The sequence below is a fragment of the Saccopteryx leptura genome, chromosome 4 (assembly GCF_036850995.1).
Source record: "Saccopteryx leptura isolate mSacLep1 chromosome 4, mSacLep1_pri_phased_curated, whole genome shotgun sequence".
NCBI classification, from domain to species: Eukaryota; Metazoa; Chordata; class Mammalia; order Chiroptera; family Emballonuridae; genus Saccopteryx; species Saccopteryx leptura.
In genome coordinates, this window is record NC_089506.1 from 204,517,471 (window position 1) to 204,529,495 (window position 12,025).

Sequence of the window (12,025 nt, forward strand, 5' to 3'; positions counted from 1 at the left end):
GGCGGTTTATGTATTTTAATATACTTCAAATTGTTTTTAAAGTATATCGAATAAAAAATCATAAATAAGACTCATTTTATTGTTACTGATTTTAGTGAGAGAGGAAGGGAGAGAATGAGAGACAGGAACATCAAACTACTCCTGTATGTGCCCTGACTGGGAATCGAACCAGCAACCTCTGCGCTTCAGGGTGATGCTAACCAACCGAGCTATGCACCAGGACAAATAAGGCTATCTTTGAAGGTTGTATAAAAAATACATGGCCCTTGCCAGTTGAGCATCAGCTGGGCATATGGATGTTCGGGGTTTGATTCCAGGTTAGGGCACAAAGAAGAAGCGACCCTCTGCTTCTTCCTCCCCTTCCTTTCCCATATCTCTCCCTCTTCCCCTCCTGCAGCCAGTGGCTCCATTAGTTCGAGTATCAGCCTGGGTGCTGAGGATGTCTCGGTTGGTCCAAGTATCAGCCCAAATAGGGGTTACTGGGTGAATCCTGGTCAGGATGCATGTGGGAATCTGTCTCAGTATCTTCTCTCCTCTCACTTAATAAAAGAAAGGAGGGAGGGAGGGAGAGAGTGAGTGTGAGAAAGAAAGAAAAGGAAGGAAAAGATAACAGTGGAATTTTACTCTACAGAAAGTCTGATCAGGTTGATGTGTGGCATTGCTTTTGTGACTGATTAAGTAGGTTCTTAGGATGTTAGGGATAGAAATAACCTTAGTAGTAATACACTCTTCTCATTTTTGGATAAAGAAACTGAAGCCTGGAAATGCTAAGTGAATCCCCAAGGTCGCTCACAAGAGTTAATAATGACAGTTGTCACTACAGTCCAAATTTGCCAACTGATGGTTTAACGCCCTCTCCACCACACCATGCTGTGTTATAAAGGAAAATAGGGCATGCCAAAAACTAATTAGTACAACTAGTATGGATTTTCTGAGAAAGCCCTTGGACTTTGCCTTTCTTATATTTCATTGTTTTTTTTTCTTTCTGATATACTTCTTTTTTTCCCCCACTTACTGAATTTATTGGGGGTGACATTGGTTAATAAAATTACATAGGTTTCAAGTGTAAAATTCTATAATAATCTGTATATTGGACTGTGTGTTCACCACCATAAGTCTTATATTTCATTCTTAAAATGTCAAGATCAAGAACTAAGATATGGCCTGACCATGGTGGCGTGTTAGTTGATAGAGCATCGACCTGGGATGCTTAGAACCCAGGTTCAAAACCCTGAGGTCCCTATTTGAGTGCAGGCTCGCCAGCTTGAGTGTGGATTCATTGAAATGATCCCATGGTCCCTGGCTTGAGCAAGGGAACATTGGCTTGACTACCCCTGTTCCCTCCCAGTCAAGGCATGTGTGAGAAGCAATCAGTGAACAACTAAAGCAGCGGTTCTCAACCTGTGGGTCCCACAGGTTGAGAACTGCTGAACTAAAGTGATGCAACTATGAGTTAAATGCTTCTCATCTCTCTCCCTCTCTCACTAAAAAGAAAATAACTAAGATATGTATGTGAGTTCCTATAATTGAAGGGTCAGATCTTAGAGGAGTTCAGAAGAAAGATCACTAGTCCTTCAGAGTGATGGGGTGGGTGGGGAGAAGGGGAGAAGGGGAGAAGTGGAAAATCAGGTAAGACAAGTTTGTACTATAATTGAGAACCACATATGGCTATTTAATTAAAATTTAAAATTTAGTTCCTCCACCATAGCCATCTTTCAAGTGCTTAATAGCCACATGTGGCTAGTGACTGTCTATTACAGCATAGATGTAGAATATTTCCATCATTGCAGAAACTTGTATTGAACAGAGTTGTCACAGTTTGTTCAGTTTATTTCCATGTAATGTAAGAGACTTTTGACTTCTGTGACAGCACTGAAGTTTGTTGTTTTTTCTTTAATGAACACACCATTTAGCTAACAGGACTAAGAAATTTTAGTTAGAATGACTATTTAAAATAGCACTGTTTGATGTGTAAGGAAGATTAAAGATTAGTTTTATGGCCCTGGCCGGTTGGCTCAGTGGTAGAGCATTGGCAAGGCATGTGGATGTCCTGGGTTCGATTCCCAGTTAGGGCACACAGGAGAAACAACTATCCTCTTCTCCACCCCTCCACTCCTCTCTCTCTCTCTCTCTCTCTCTCTCTTGCCCTCTCCTGCAGCCATGGCTTGATTGTTTTGGGTGGTGAGCATCAGCTTGGGCGCTGAGGATAGCTTCGGGTAGCCTCTGCCTCAGGTGCTAAAAATAGCTCAGTTGCAAGCATGGCCCCCAGCTGGGCAGGCAGAGCATCAGCCCCAGATTGGGGTTGCTGGGTGGATCCTGGTTGGGGTGCATGCAGGAGTCTGTCTCTTTATCTCCTCTCCTTTCACTTGAAAAAGAAGAAGAAAAAGAGTTTTATATCGAAAGCAGTACAAATTTAAATTGCTGATTTATGAAATGTATGGATTAAGTACTTGTTAAGGATTGGCCAAACATTTATGTTTAAAACATACCTTGAGCCCTGATGGGATAGCTCGGTTAGTTAGAACATCCTTCCGAAGCACAGAGGTTGCTGGTTCGATCCCTGGTCAGGGCATATATAGGACCAGATTGATGTTTCTGTCTCTCTCTCTACTACTTCCTCTCTCTCTAAAATCAATAAAAATAAACATTAAAAAAAAGGTACCTTAAATCAAATCATAGCTTTCATTACCTACCACGTGTGTGATGAAGTTCCTTTGATCCATGATCAAATCTTTTAAGATATTTTTATATTCTTTCCCAAAATTGAGGTGATATCTACATGCTATATTAATCATTTTAAAGCGAACAGTTCAGTGACATGGAGTACATTCACAGTGTTTTACAATTATAACCTCTATCTAGCTCCAAAATGTTTCTGTCATCCCAAAAGGAAACCACTGCCCAGTAAGCAGTTACTCCCCATTGCCCTTGGTCCCAGCCCCTGCAGCCGCCAGTCTGCTCTCTCTATGGATTGCCCTGTTCTGAATGCTTCATATAAATGCATTCATACAACGTGTGACCTTTTGTGTCCGTCTGACTTATTTCACTATAATCAAAATTTAAGATTAGAAATTCTGATTATCTATGTTAAACTATTGTCTTACTGTCTTCTATTAAAATCTCTCCTTTTGTTTTAAAATTTGTGTAATATACCTAGTATCACAACCAGTTCATTAGTCTTCTTTTATCATAAACAATATAGTTTCTCTTTTTAATTTGGGGTATGAAAGTGTTATTCAAAATTGGTACACTCAGATAACTTTTCCACTTAATTAGAATTTTTGGTTTTTTAATACTTGGTAAGGGTGTGTTTCTGAACATGGAGATAGCACTAGAAGATATGAAACCATAATTTCATTCCTCAGGAGGTTTACTGGCTTCTCTTTCACCAGCAGATATGAACCATGCAGGGTCTGAGAAGTCAAGCTCTGTTAGTGGTCATCTCTTTGCTAACCATGAACAAATGGCTTTTGGCCTAGTAGAATTCTAAGTCCTTGCTCAATAGTAGTCAGTAAAACCTGGGTGTGGTATGTATTATGAATAAGATTAGAGTAGAATGACCAAGAGAAGGTTTCTTGTGCATGTGTGAAGACTGGGTACAATTATATTGAGAAGTTTATATTTAAAGAACATTTTACTGTATCTTGATTTTCTGGCTCATTATTCCAAAAACATCAGTTGGCAAATGTTGCTAGCATTGCCATTAAGTTTATAATGTGATCCATCATCATCTGAATACATGGAAGCTTTTTTTCCAATGTAATGAAACTGGTTATCTTTTTACTTTTGAGTCCTTTAATGTTTTCATTACCTGTATATTAAGCTTCTATTTTTAAATTTTTTCCATTTTAATTTACAGTAGTATCTAGCATTTCATTGCTTGTGGTACTAGAGTCTTGACCTCTGTGAGCTTTACAAACTTAAGACAAACATAAATATAGTATGTTTTGGAAAATAAAACTGAACATATTTTATTATGCTGCATTATGCAGCCATGTGGAGGTGGCTTCATGACTGATACCACTGTCCTAAGAAATACCTTGTAGCCTTATGCATGTACAGAAAGTGTTGTGTATTTGTAAATCTAAGAGTTGGCTCTGGAACAGCGGTTCTCAACCTGTGGGTCGCGACCCCGGCGGGGGTCGAACGACCAAAACACAGGGGTCGCCTAAAGCCATTGCCGCTGCTCTAGAAGTAGGTGGTCAGTTGTATGTATTGTTTGGTTTTAAAAAGCTCTGTTACAATTTGGGGGCTATCTTATTAGGTGATGGAGAGGGAGCCCACCATACCAGTTGTTTCAGACTTTTTCCTGCTTTAAAATACTTGTACATCATAACTTACTCAGTTTACTTGTACAGTATTGACTGATTTGCAGCAGAGGCTGTTTGAGGAAAAAGATGGCTCCTGTATAACTTGGGGAAAAGCCCAGTTGAGTTGGATATGTCTGTATGTTAGATGGTAGTGATTACAGTATTTCATAGGGTTTTGATGAGATTTAAGTGAGATAGCAATCAGCACATAAAAATTAGTTGGAGTTAGGGTAATTTGCCACCACCTCCATCCCCCCTTCCAGCACTGTATTGATTTGTGAGTGCTTGACATACCTGTCTGGGCCATGAGAGATATTGATAGTATGTGTTAGTTGATGAAGATGATACCCAGTATATGTTAGGGGTGATCTGTTGAATATTTCCTAGGTGCCAGGAATTATTTGATACTAAAACAGTTTTTTTTAATTTAATCCTCTCAACAATCCTGTCAGGTGGATGACCTGTCATTTCCATAATTCCAATGACATGATTCTCACAACTTGTGAGAAGCCATGATTTAAAGTCAGGAGTCAGCTCTGTTCTAGCCTCTTTTCACTACTACATGCTGCCTTTTCCATCTCTTCGGTGGCATATGAACTTCATTTAGTTAGCATTGCCTGGCTTCCTTTCAGAATTGGGTATTTTTTCTTACATTACCTGTAGACTTTGCTTTGAAATAGGAAAATTAAAAAGTTGACATATACTAAATTATGTCTAAATCACAATTCCTGTTCCCTTCTACACCTGGTTCAAATGACCCCTGTACCTCCAGTTTCTGTTAATATCCTGCTAATCAGTTACATAAGTAGGTATCATCTTAAACCTTTCACTTTTTCATCAGATGTTGTGTCCATTATTTTTCACTTAACCCCACCTCTACTTTTACTGCTCAGCTGTCATCATGGCATGCTTCCTTGTAGTAGTGATACTGGTCTTCCTGTAGTGTTTTCCCTCTCTAGTTCATCTGTATATGACCAGAGAAGGATCTTCCTAAGTGCTACTCAGCATACGGCTTCTGTCAGAAAACCTTGATTACCCTTTACCTTTCAGGGAGAGGAAATGACTTTCTTCACCATTGGTGTTATTGAAGATTGGGCCAAAACTTTTTCTTAACTCTTACAAGTGTTAATACTTTCTGGGCAGTGATTTTATATTATTATTTTTTTCATTGAATTTATGGGGGTGATATTGGTTAATAAATTATACAGGTTTCAGGTGTATAATTCTATAATACATCATCTGTACATTGTATTGTGTGTTCACCACCCCAGGTCAAATTTCCTTGCATCACCATATATCTCTTCTGCATACCCCTACCCCCTAGGCAGTGATTTTAAATATGAGTTTTCTGGTTATTAATTAATTGTTCTTTTATTACTTGGTGTATAGGATTCATGTGACTTAATTCTTTGATGTCTTTTTGTAGTTTGCAGATTCTTTAAAGCAAGGGCATATTGGAGTATCATTTAGGTTTATCAGATATAAAAAATAAATTTAAACCTACGTATTAGTATATATCTCTTATAGTGATGTCATAAGTAGATTTGCAGTGTAGAAACTGATTGTTGCTTGATCTTAGAATTCTAACAGGACAAAACTGGCACATTATAATCACCTTTCTGAGATGTAAGGGCCTTAGATATATTTTGAGAGTCTTATGAAGTCCTTTATTTTATTGGAATCAAATATAATTTATTCGTGTATCTTGATAACACATGATTATAGAATCTTGAAAAAAGCTAATAATATAGCCATCTTGGACTAGAGCTACCAAGAGGGAGTTCAGAGAAGTAATAAGTATTTGTTGAGCAAAATCTTACTATTCTGCGCTAGGCAACAGATTACTTTTATAATATCTGTGAAGGAAAGGTTTCTGAAGCAAATTAAGAGAATAAGCATGTTTTTATGAGTACATTTCAGTTACTTATTTTTCAGTAGGTTTTAGCAGATATTTCTAATTTAAAATGTGAATTAGTTGTCGTTGGTCCAAATTGAGGTTTTTGTTGTTTTGAATTTCTGTTTTTAAAAGTGTAAGTAAAATGGATATATAGGTCTTAATTTTTAATAGGACTTATTTCTATTAAACAGTACCTGTGGAACCTTCTCAAGAGGAACAGTCGTGTGAAGGTAATTTTCTATGAAATAACTCACTAATTTGAGAAACAATGGTATGTAAAGCTAGATATTGTTTTGTAAATACATATATCTCAATTTCTTGTCTAGGTTCAAATTCAGCTGTTAGCATGGAACTTTCAGAACCTGTTGGTAAGAAATTTTCTGACCATATTAATACAGTAATAAGAAACTCACTCAAGAGTTAAGGTACAAGTGTAAATGTTATTATTACAGTGTTTACATGTAAAACTGACATTGAGTCATTGCTATGAAGATTTAGAAAACTAATTGGGCATTAACACGGCTGTGATGAATTTAGTGATTGCAAATATAAAAGAATTGAGTGGAGGAATGTTTTAGTCAGTTTAAATAGTTGTATCTGTTTCATTTACTTTGTGAAAAATTTTTTTCCCTTTGTAACTTTATTAGTCTTAAGGGTTTCATATTCCAAAGGTGATTAATAAAGTTGATGCCAAAGTTATTACTTACAGAGAAAAGGAAAAGATCTAAATTCCTTTACACTTTTCCTGTGTTCTGATTTTAATTTCTCCTTTTCCCACTGTCAGCGCACCTTGATACTGGAATAACAGGACTATTTGGAATGTTGGAGCTCCTGCTTACACGTTGTTTGTCCTTCTGAAAATGAGGCTTTGTTAAAATAGCAGTCTCTCATAGTCTCTGAGTCAGAGCTCTGATGTCAGCATGAGACCAGCTTGAAAGCTATTATCTGTTTCTGTTGTTGAAAGAGTTTTTCTTGCTTATCTGTCACTAGGCATTAGGAAATGGAACTAAATATGCAAAATTCCATTTATTGTTTGAAAGCATCTATGTTTTAAAGTATATGTTTAAATATTTTTTAGAATACTAAGTTAAAATGCCTATTTCAGTAGAAAATGGAGAGACAGAAATGTCCCCAGAAGAATCATGGGAGCACAAAGAAGAAATAAGTGAAGCAGAGCCAGGGGGTGGTTCCTTAGGGGATGGAAGGCCCCCAGAAGAAAGTGCCCAAGAAATGATGGAGGAAGAAGAGGAAATACCAAAACCTAAGTCCGTCGTTGCACCACCAGGTGCTCCTAAAAAGGAACATGTAAATGTAGTATTTATTGGGCATGTAGGTAAGTTACACTCATTACTACGATAAAGGATCAAAGTTATTAGGTACATAAAGCATAGAACATCTTTTTTCTGTAGAGTTGATTGATTGATTGATTGGTTGGTTGATTGGCTGACTGATGTGTTTGAGGGGGAATGAGTAGTTGCTTCACTCTAGCTGTTCATTGGTTGCTTATTGTACATGCCTTGGCCAGGCAAGCCCAGGGTTTGGAACCAGCAACCTCAGTGTTCCAAGTCAGTGCTCTAACCACTGTGCAACCACAGACCAGGCTAGAATATCCTCTTTAGTGACTTGGAGATGTTTAATGAAACTGAACTGTAACTAGCTAGCTTATTTATCTGGCAGAAAATTGCCAACACTTTGTTCTTAAAGATTGGGCAAATGAACAATTTTGTGATGGCACAGAGGCTGGAAGAAAATAAGCTTCACTGTATTTGTGTGTAATGGGTACTTAGTCTGTAGTCCACTGATGGTGGCTGAGCACATTATGACATCTGGTAACATCCTAAGGAAGAGCCTTTTTTGTGTGTGAGCTTAATTTATTAATTTTATAGTATTAACCTTACCTAGGTAGTTTAATTTTGTGGGATGTGAGAGTAATTTGGAGTCAGGTTGCTGATTAGGTAAGAAAAAACCCCCAAAACAAAACACCCATTTCGTTTACTTAGATATTTAATTAATCATCTAAGCTGTCCCCAAAATTGTGAGAACAAGAAAATTATGTACCCTTTTTTTCTTCCCTTTATCTCTGTCATCCTCTGAATATGACGATATACCATTCTATTTTTTTAGTAGTAAGAACTCCTTTGAAATTTGTATAGGTACAGCATAATCAACAGTTCAAATATGATAGATAGGTTTGCCTGAAATCTATGTACTCTTATTCAGTGTCACCCTGTTAAATTTAATTTTTTAAATAAAGTTAAAAAGAGTATAGGAACACATTTCTTTGCTAAAAGTGAAAGGAAAGGAATGCTACCTAAAGGCTCTTGGCTTCCTTTGCTGTCCTCTGAGGCTCCCCTTGGGTAATTTATATTCTTTTGCTGCTGGCTCTTAGCTAAAGGTCAGGGAGCAATCTGTTCAAACATTCTTTCTTTTGTTCTTTATCAGTAAAGTAGTTCTGAATCATTATTGAGTGGTAGGGGGATTTAGCTTCCTTTTCCAGGGGAGAAGGTAACTAGCCAGGGTCTATACCAGGGGTTGGGAACCTATGGCTCGTGAGCCAGATGTGGCTCTTTGGATGGCTGCATCTGGCTTGCAGACAAAATTTTTTTATTTTTTTTATTTTTATTTTTGTATTTTTCTGAAGCTGGAAACTGGGAGAGACAGTCAGACAGACTCCCGCATGCGCCCGACCGGGATCCACCCGGCACGCCCACCAGGGGCAACGCTCTGCCCACCAGGGGGCGATGCTCTGCCCCTCTGGGGCGTCGCTCTGCCACGACCAGAGCCACTCTAGCGCCTGGGGTAGAGGCCAAGGAGCTATCACCAGCGCCCGGGCCATCTTTGCTCCAATGGAGCCTTGGCTGCGGGAGGGGAAGAGAGAGACAGAGAGGAAGGAAAGGGGGGGTGTGGAGAAGCAAACGGGCGCTTCTCCTATGTGCCCTGGCCGGAATCGAACCCGGGTCCCCCGCACGCCAGGCCGACGCTCTACCGCTGAGCCAACCGGCCAGGGCCAGACAAATCTTTAATAAAAAAAAATATAATAATGTTAAAAATATAAAACACTCTCATGTATTATAATCCATTCATTTCCTACCACTCATGTTCATGGTTGCAGGTGGCTGGAGCCAATCACAGCTGTCCTCCGGGACACCAAATTTTTATTGGATAATGCGTAAAGTACACAGGTCGTTATATGGCTCTCATGGAATTACATTTTAAAATATGTGGCGTTCATGGCTCTCTCAGCCAAAAAGGTTCCCGACCCCTGGTCTATGCCCTGGATTCCTAGTTTCTATTACTTTTCCAAGATTTAATTATATAGGGTGGGGCAAAACTAGGTTTACAGTTGTGAGCATGAAACAGTTTTTCTTATATTATTATTTATTATTGTATTATTTTCTATACAAACAACTGTAAACCTATTTTTGTCCCACTCTATATATGTTAAACCATATTTTTAGTTTTGTTAAGTGTATATACTGGTTGGCTTTTTTTTTTTTATACTGGTTGGCTTTTAAAAATATTTTTTGCACCTATGCTTTGCATGTTGTTGACAGTGTTGTTACTTTTAGATGCTGGCAAGTCAACCATTGGGGGACAAATAATGTAAGTATATTTTTTCTTAAATAATAGAGTTAATTGAATTTGGGGAATTGTAAACATTCATAAATTATACAAAAGAGATAATAAAAGGTTACCTCAAGTTAAGAAAAATTAATAATAAAATGACATTATTGGTAGAAAAGGCTGACATTAAGGAGTAATTTTTTGCAATGTGATCTTTGTATTTTCTGATGGGTTATAGGTGGTCACTAAAATTTGTTAATTATCACTGTCAGACTCTCATGTAACATGAATTAAATATATATTTCTGAAAGCTGTCTTTCACATTTTTAAAAAAGTTATATATTGATTTGAGAGAAAGAAACATTGATTTGTTGGTCTACTTATTCATGCACTTACTGGTTGCTCCTTGTATGTGCCCAGACTGGGGATCATACCTACAACCTTGGCATGTCAGGGTGATGCTTCAGTCAGCTCTGCCAGGGCGTGGCTTTTACATTTTTAATAATTAAAATAGAACCAACCCTAGCTTATAGGAAATTTTAGTCTTCGAATATAATTTTCTTAGAAAGAATGAAAATCAGCTTTTGAATTTGGTGCATGGAGGGAACTGGTTTTTCCTTATCATCAACTTTTTAAATTTATGTGGATTTAATTAAAGATAACTAGTCTGGCTAACATGCTAAGATAATTTTTTATCATAGAAGTTATCAAGGTATGAGGGCACCATGACTGGCCGTCAGTAATATATTCAAAAGGTCCTAAATATTCAATCTCTCTTAGATGAGGCTCATTTTTTTAAACTCATCAGAGGATCTGGAGGATATATCATCATCTTACCTAGTTAAGTATAATCTTGCCAGTTCTCACTTCAGAAGATTTCCCTAACATACCCTAAACAAGGATCCTCACCTAAGTCTCTATACAGAAGTGTTGGGCCCAAATAATGTGCTTTAGGAGAATGTATATTTTTTTCCTTATGGACTATGATTTTATTTGGTATTTCACTGGGATTCTATACCCAAAGGGTTAGAAATGTGTAATATAGATGACGGCACAAAGAACCCATAAAGATAAAAGCCAGAACTGGAATCACTCAGGAATTATTTTAAAATAATGTCACTTTGAAAAATAATATTTTTGAAATGTATTAGTAAGCTTTAATTGCATGGATAACACTGTTGGAATCTTTTTTTTTTTTTTTTTTTACAGAGACAGAGAGTCAGAGAAAGGGATAGATAGGGACAGACAGACAGGAATGGAGAGAGATGAGAAGCATCAATCATCAGTTTTTTGTTGCAACACCTTAGTTGTTCATTGATTGCTTTCTCATATGTGCCTTGACCGTGGGGCCACAGCAGACCAAGTAACCCTTGCTCAAGCCAGCAACCTTGGGTCCAAGCTGGTGAGCTTTTGCTCAAACCAGATGAGCCCACGCTTAAGCTGGCGACATCGGGGTCTCAAACCTGGGTCTTTGGCATCCCAGTCCGACACTCTATCCACTGCGCCACTGCCTGGTCAGGTTGCACTACTGTTTTTCTGTTCTAGAATTCCATATTGTCTTTAGTTGTTTTGTCTCCTTAGTCATCTTTAACTTGTGACATTTCCTTAGTCTTGCTTTTCATAACCTTCATAATCTGAAGAATGCTATTCAGTTACTTCATAGGATATGTTTCAATTTGAGTTGACTGGTCTTTTTTACATTCAGATTGAGAGGTTTTGCATTTTGGGCAAGAATATTACAAAAGATTTGTGCTTTTCTTAGGGCATTCAGTCAGGGTGAAAATGTCAGTATTCAATATGTTTTATTTATTACTGATGATATTAGTCAAAATTACTTGGTTAAGGTGCTATCTACCAGTATTCTCCACTGTAAAGTTATTTTTTCCCTTTACTTTGTGGGAGATGATTTGAGACTAAGACTGTCTTTCCCACTGAAAAGGTCCTGATTTAAGCATCCACCAGAGGCACTGTTAAATTCATGTGTGGTTTTTTGTTTTGTTTTGTTTTGTGTTTTTTGAGTGTGCATGAGAAACAGGAAGGTAAAGAGACTAGAAGAAACAACTTGTAGTTGCAGCACTTTGGTGTTTTTTTATTTTTTATTTTTTTTATTTTATTTACTCATTTTAGAGAGGAGAGAGAGAGGGAGAGAGACAGAGAGAGAGAGAGAGAGAGAGAGAGAGAGAAGGGGGGAGGAGCTGGAAGCATCAACTCCCATATGTGCCTTGACCAGGCAAGCCCAGGGTTTCGAACCGGC

General features: G+C 37.8%; 1 protein-coding gene and 1 long non-coding RNA gene across 4 annotated transcripts in view; one reads left to right on the plus strand and one right to left on the minus strand.

The window, feature by feature from the left end:
* The window catches only part of GSPT1 (G1 to S phase transition 1), a 38,290-nt gene that overhangs the window by 9,770 nt on the left and 16,495 nt on the right, over positions 1-12,025 (plus strand). For 2 of the 3 annotated variants that reach the window (XM_066382605.1, XM_066382603.1), the window contains exons 2-5: positions 6,399-6,437; positions 6,534-6,575; positions 7,313-7,540; positions 9,777-9,810. In XM_066382605.1, the coding sequence (XP_066238702.1) occupies positions 6,554-6,575; positions 7,313-7,540; positions 9,777-9,810 (284 nt within the window). In that variant the 5' untranslated portion in view covers positions 6,399-6,437; positions 6,534-6,553. The remainder of the gene's footprint in view (positions 1-6,398; positions 6,438-6,533; positions 6,576-7,312; positions 7,541-9,776; positions 9,811-12,025) is intronic. The other variant, XM_066382604.1, reaches the window with a different exon arrangement.
* Positions 1,711-12,025, minus strand: part of LOC136403639 (uncharacterized) — a 33,554-nt gene continuing 23,239 nt past the window's right edge. The window contains exons 2-3 of the long non-coding RNA XR_010751163.1: positions 2,490-2,625; positions 1,711-2,365 (exon numbers count right to left, since the gene is read on the minus strand). This is a non-coding gene — a long non-coding RNA (uncharacterized lncRNA). The remainder of the gene's footprint in view (positions 2,366-2,489; positions 2,626-12,025) is intronic.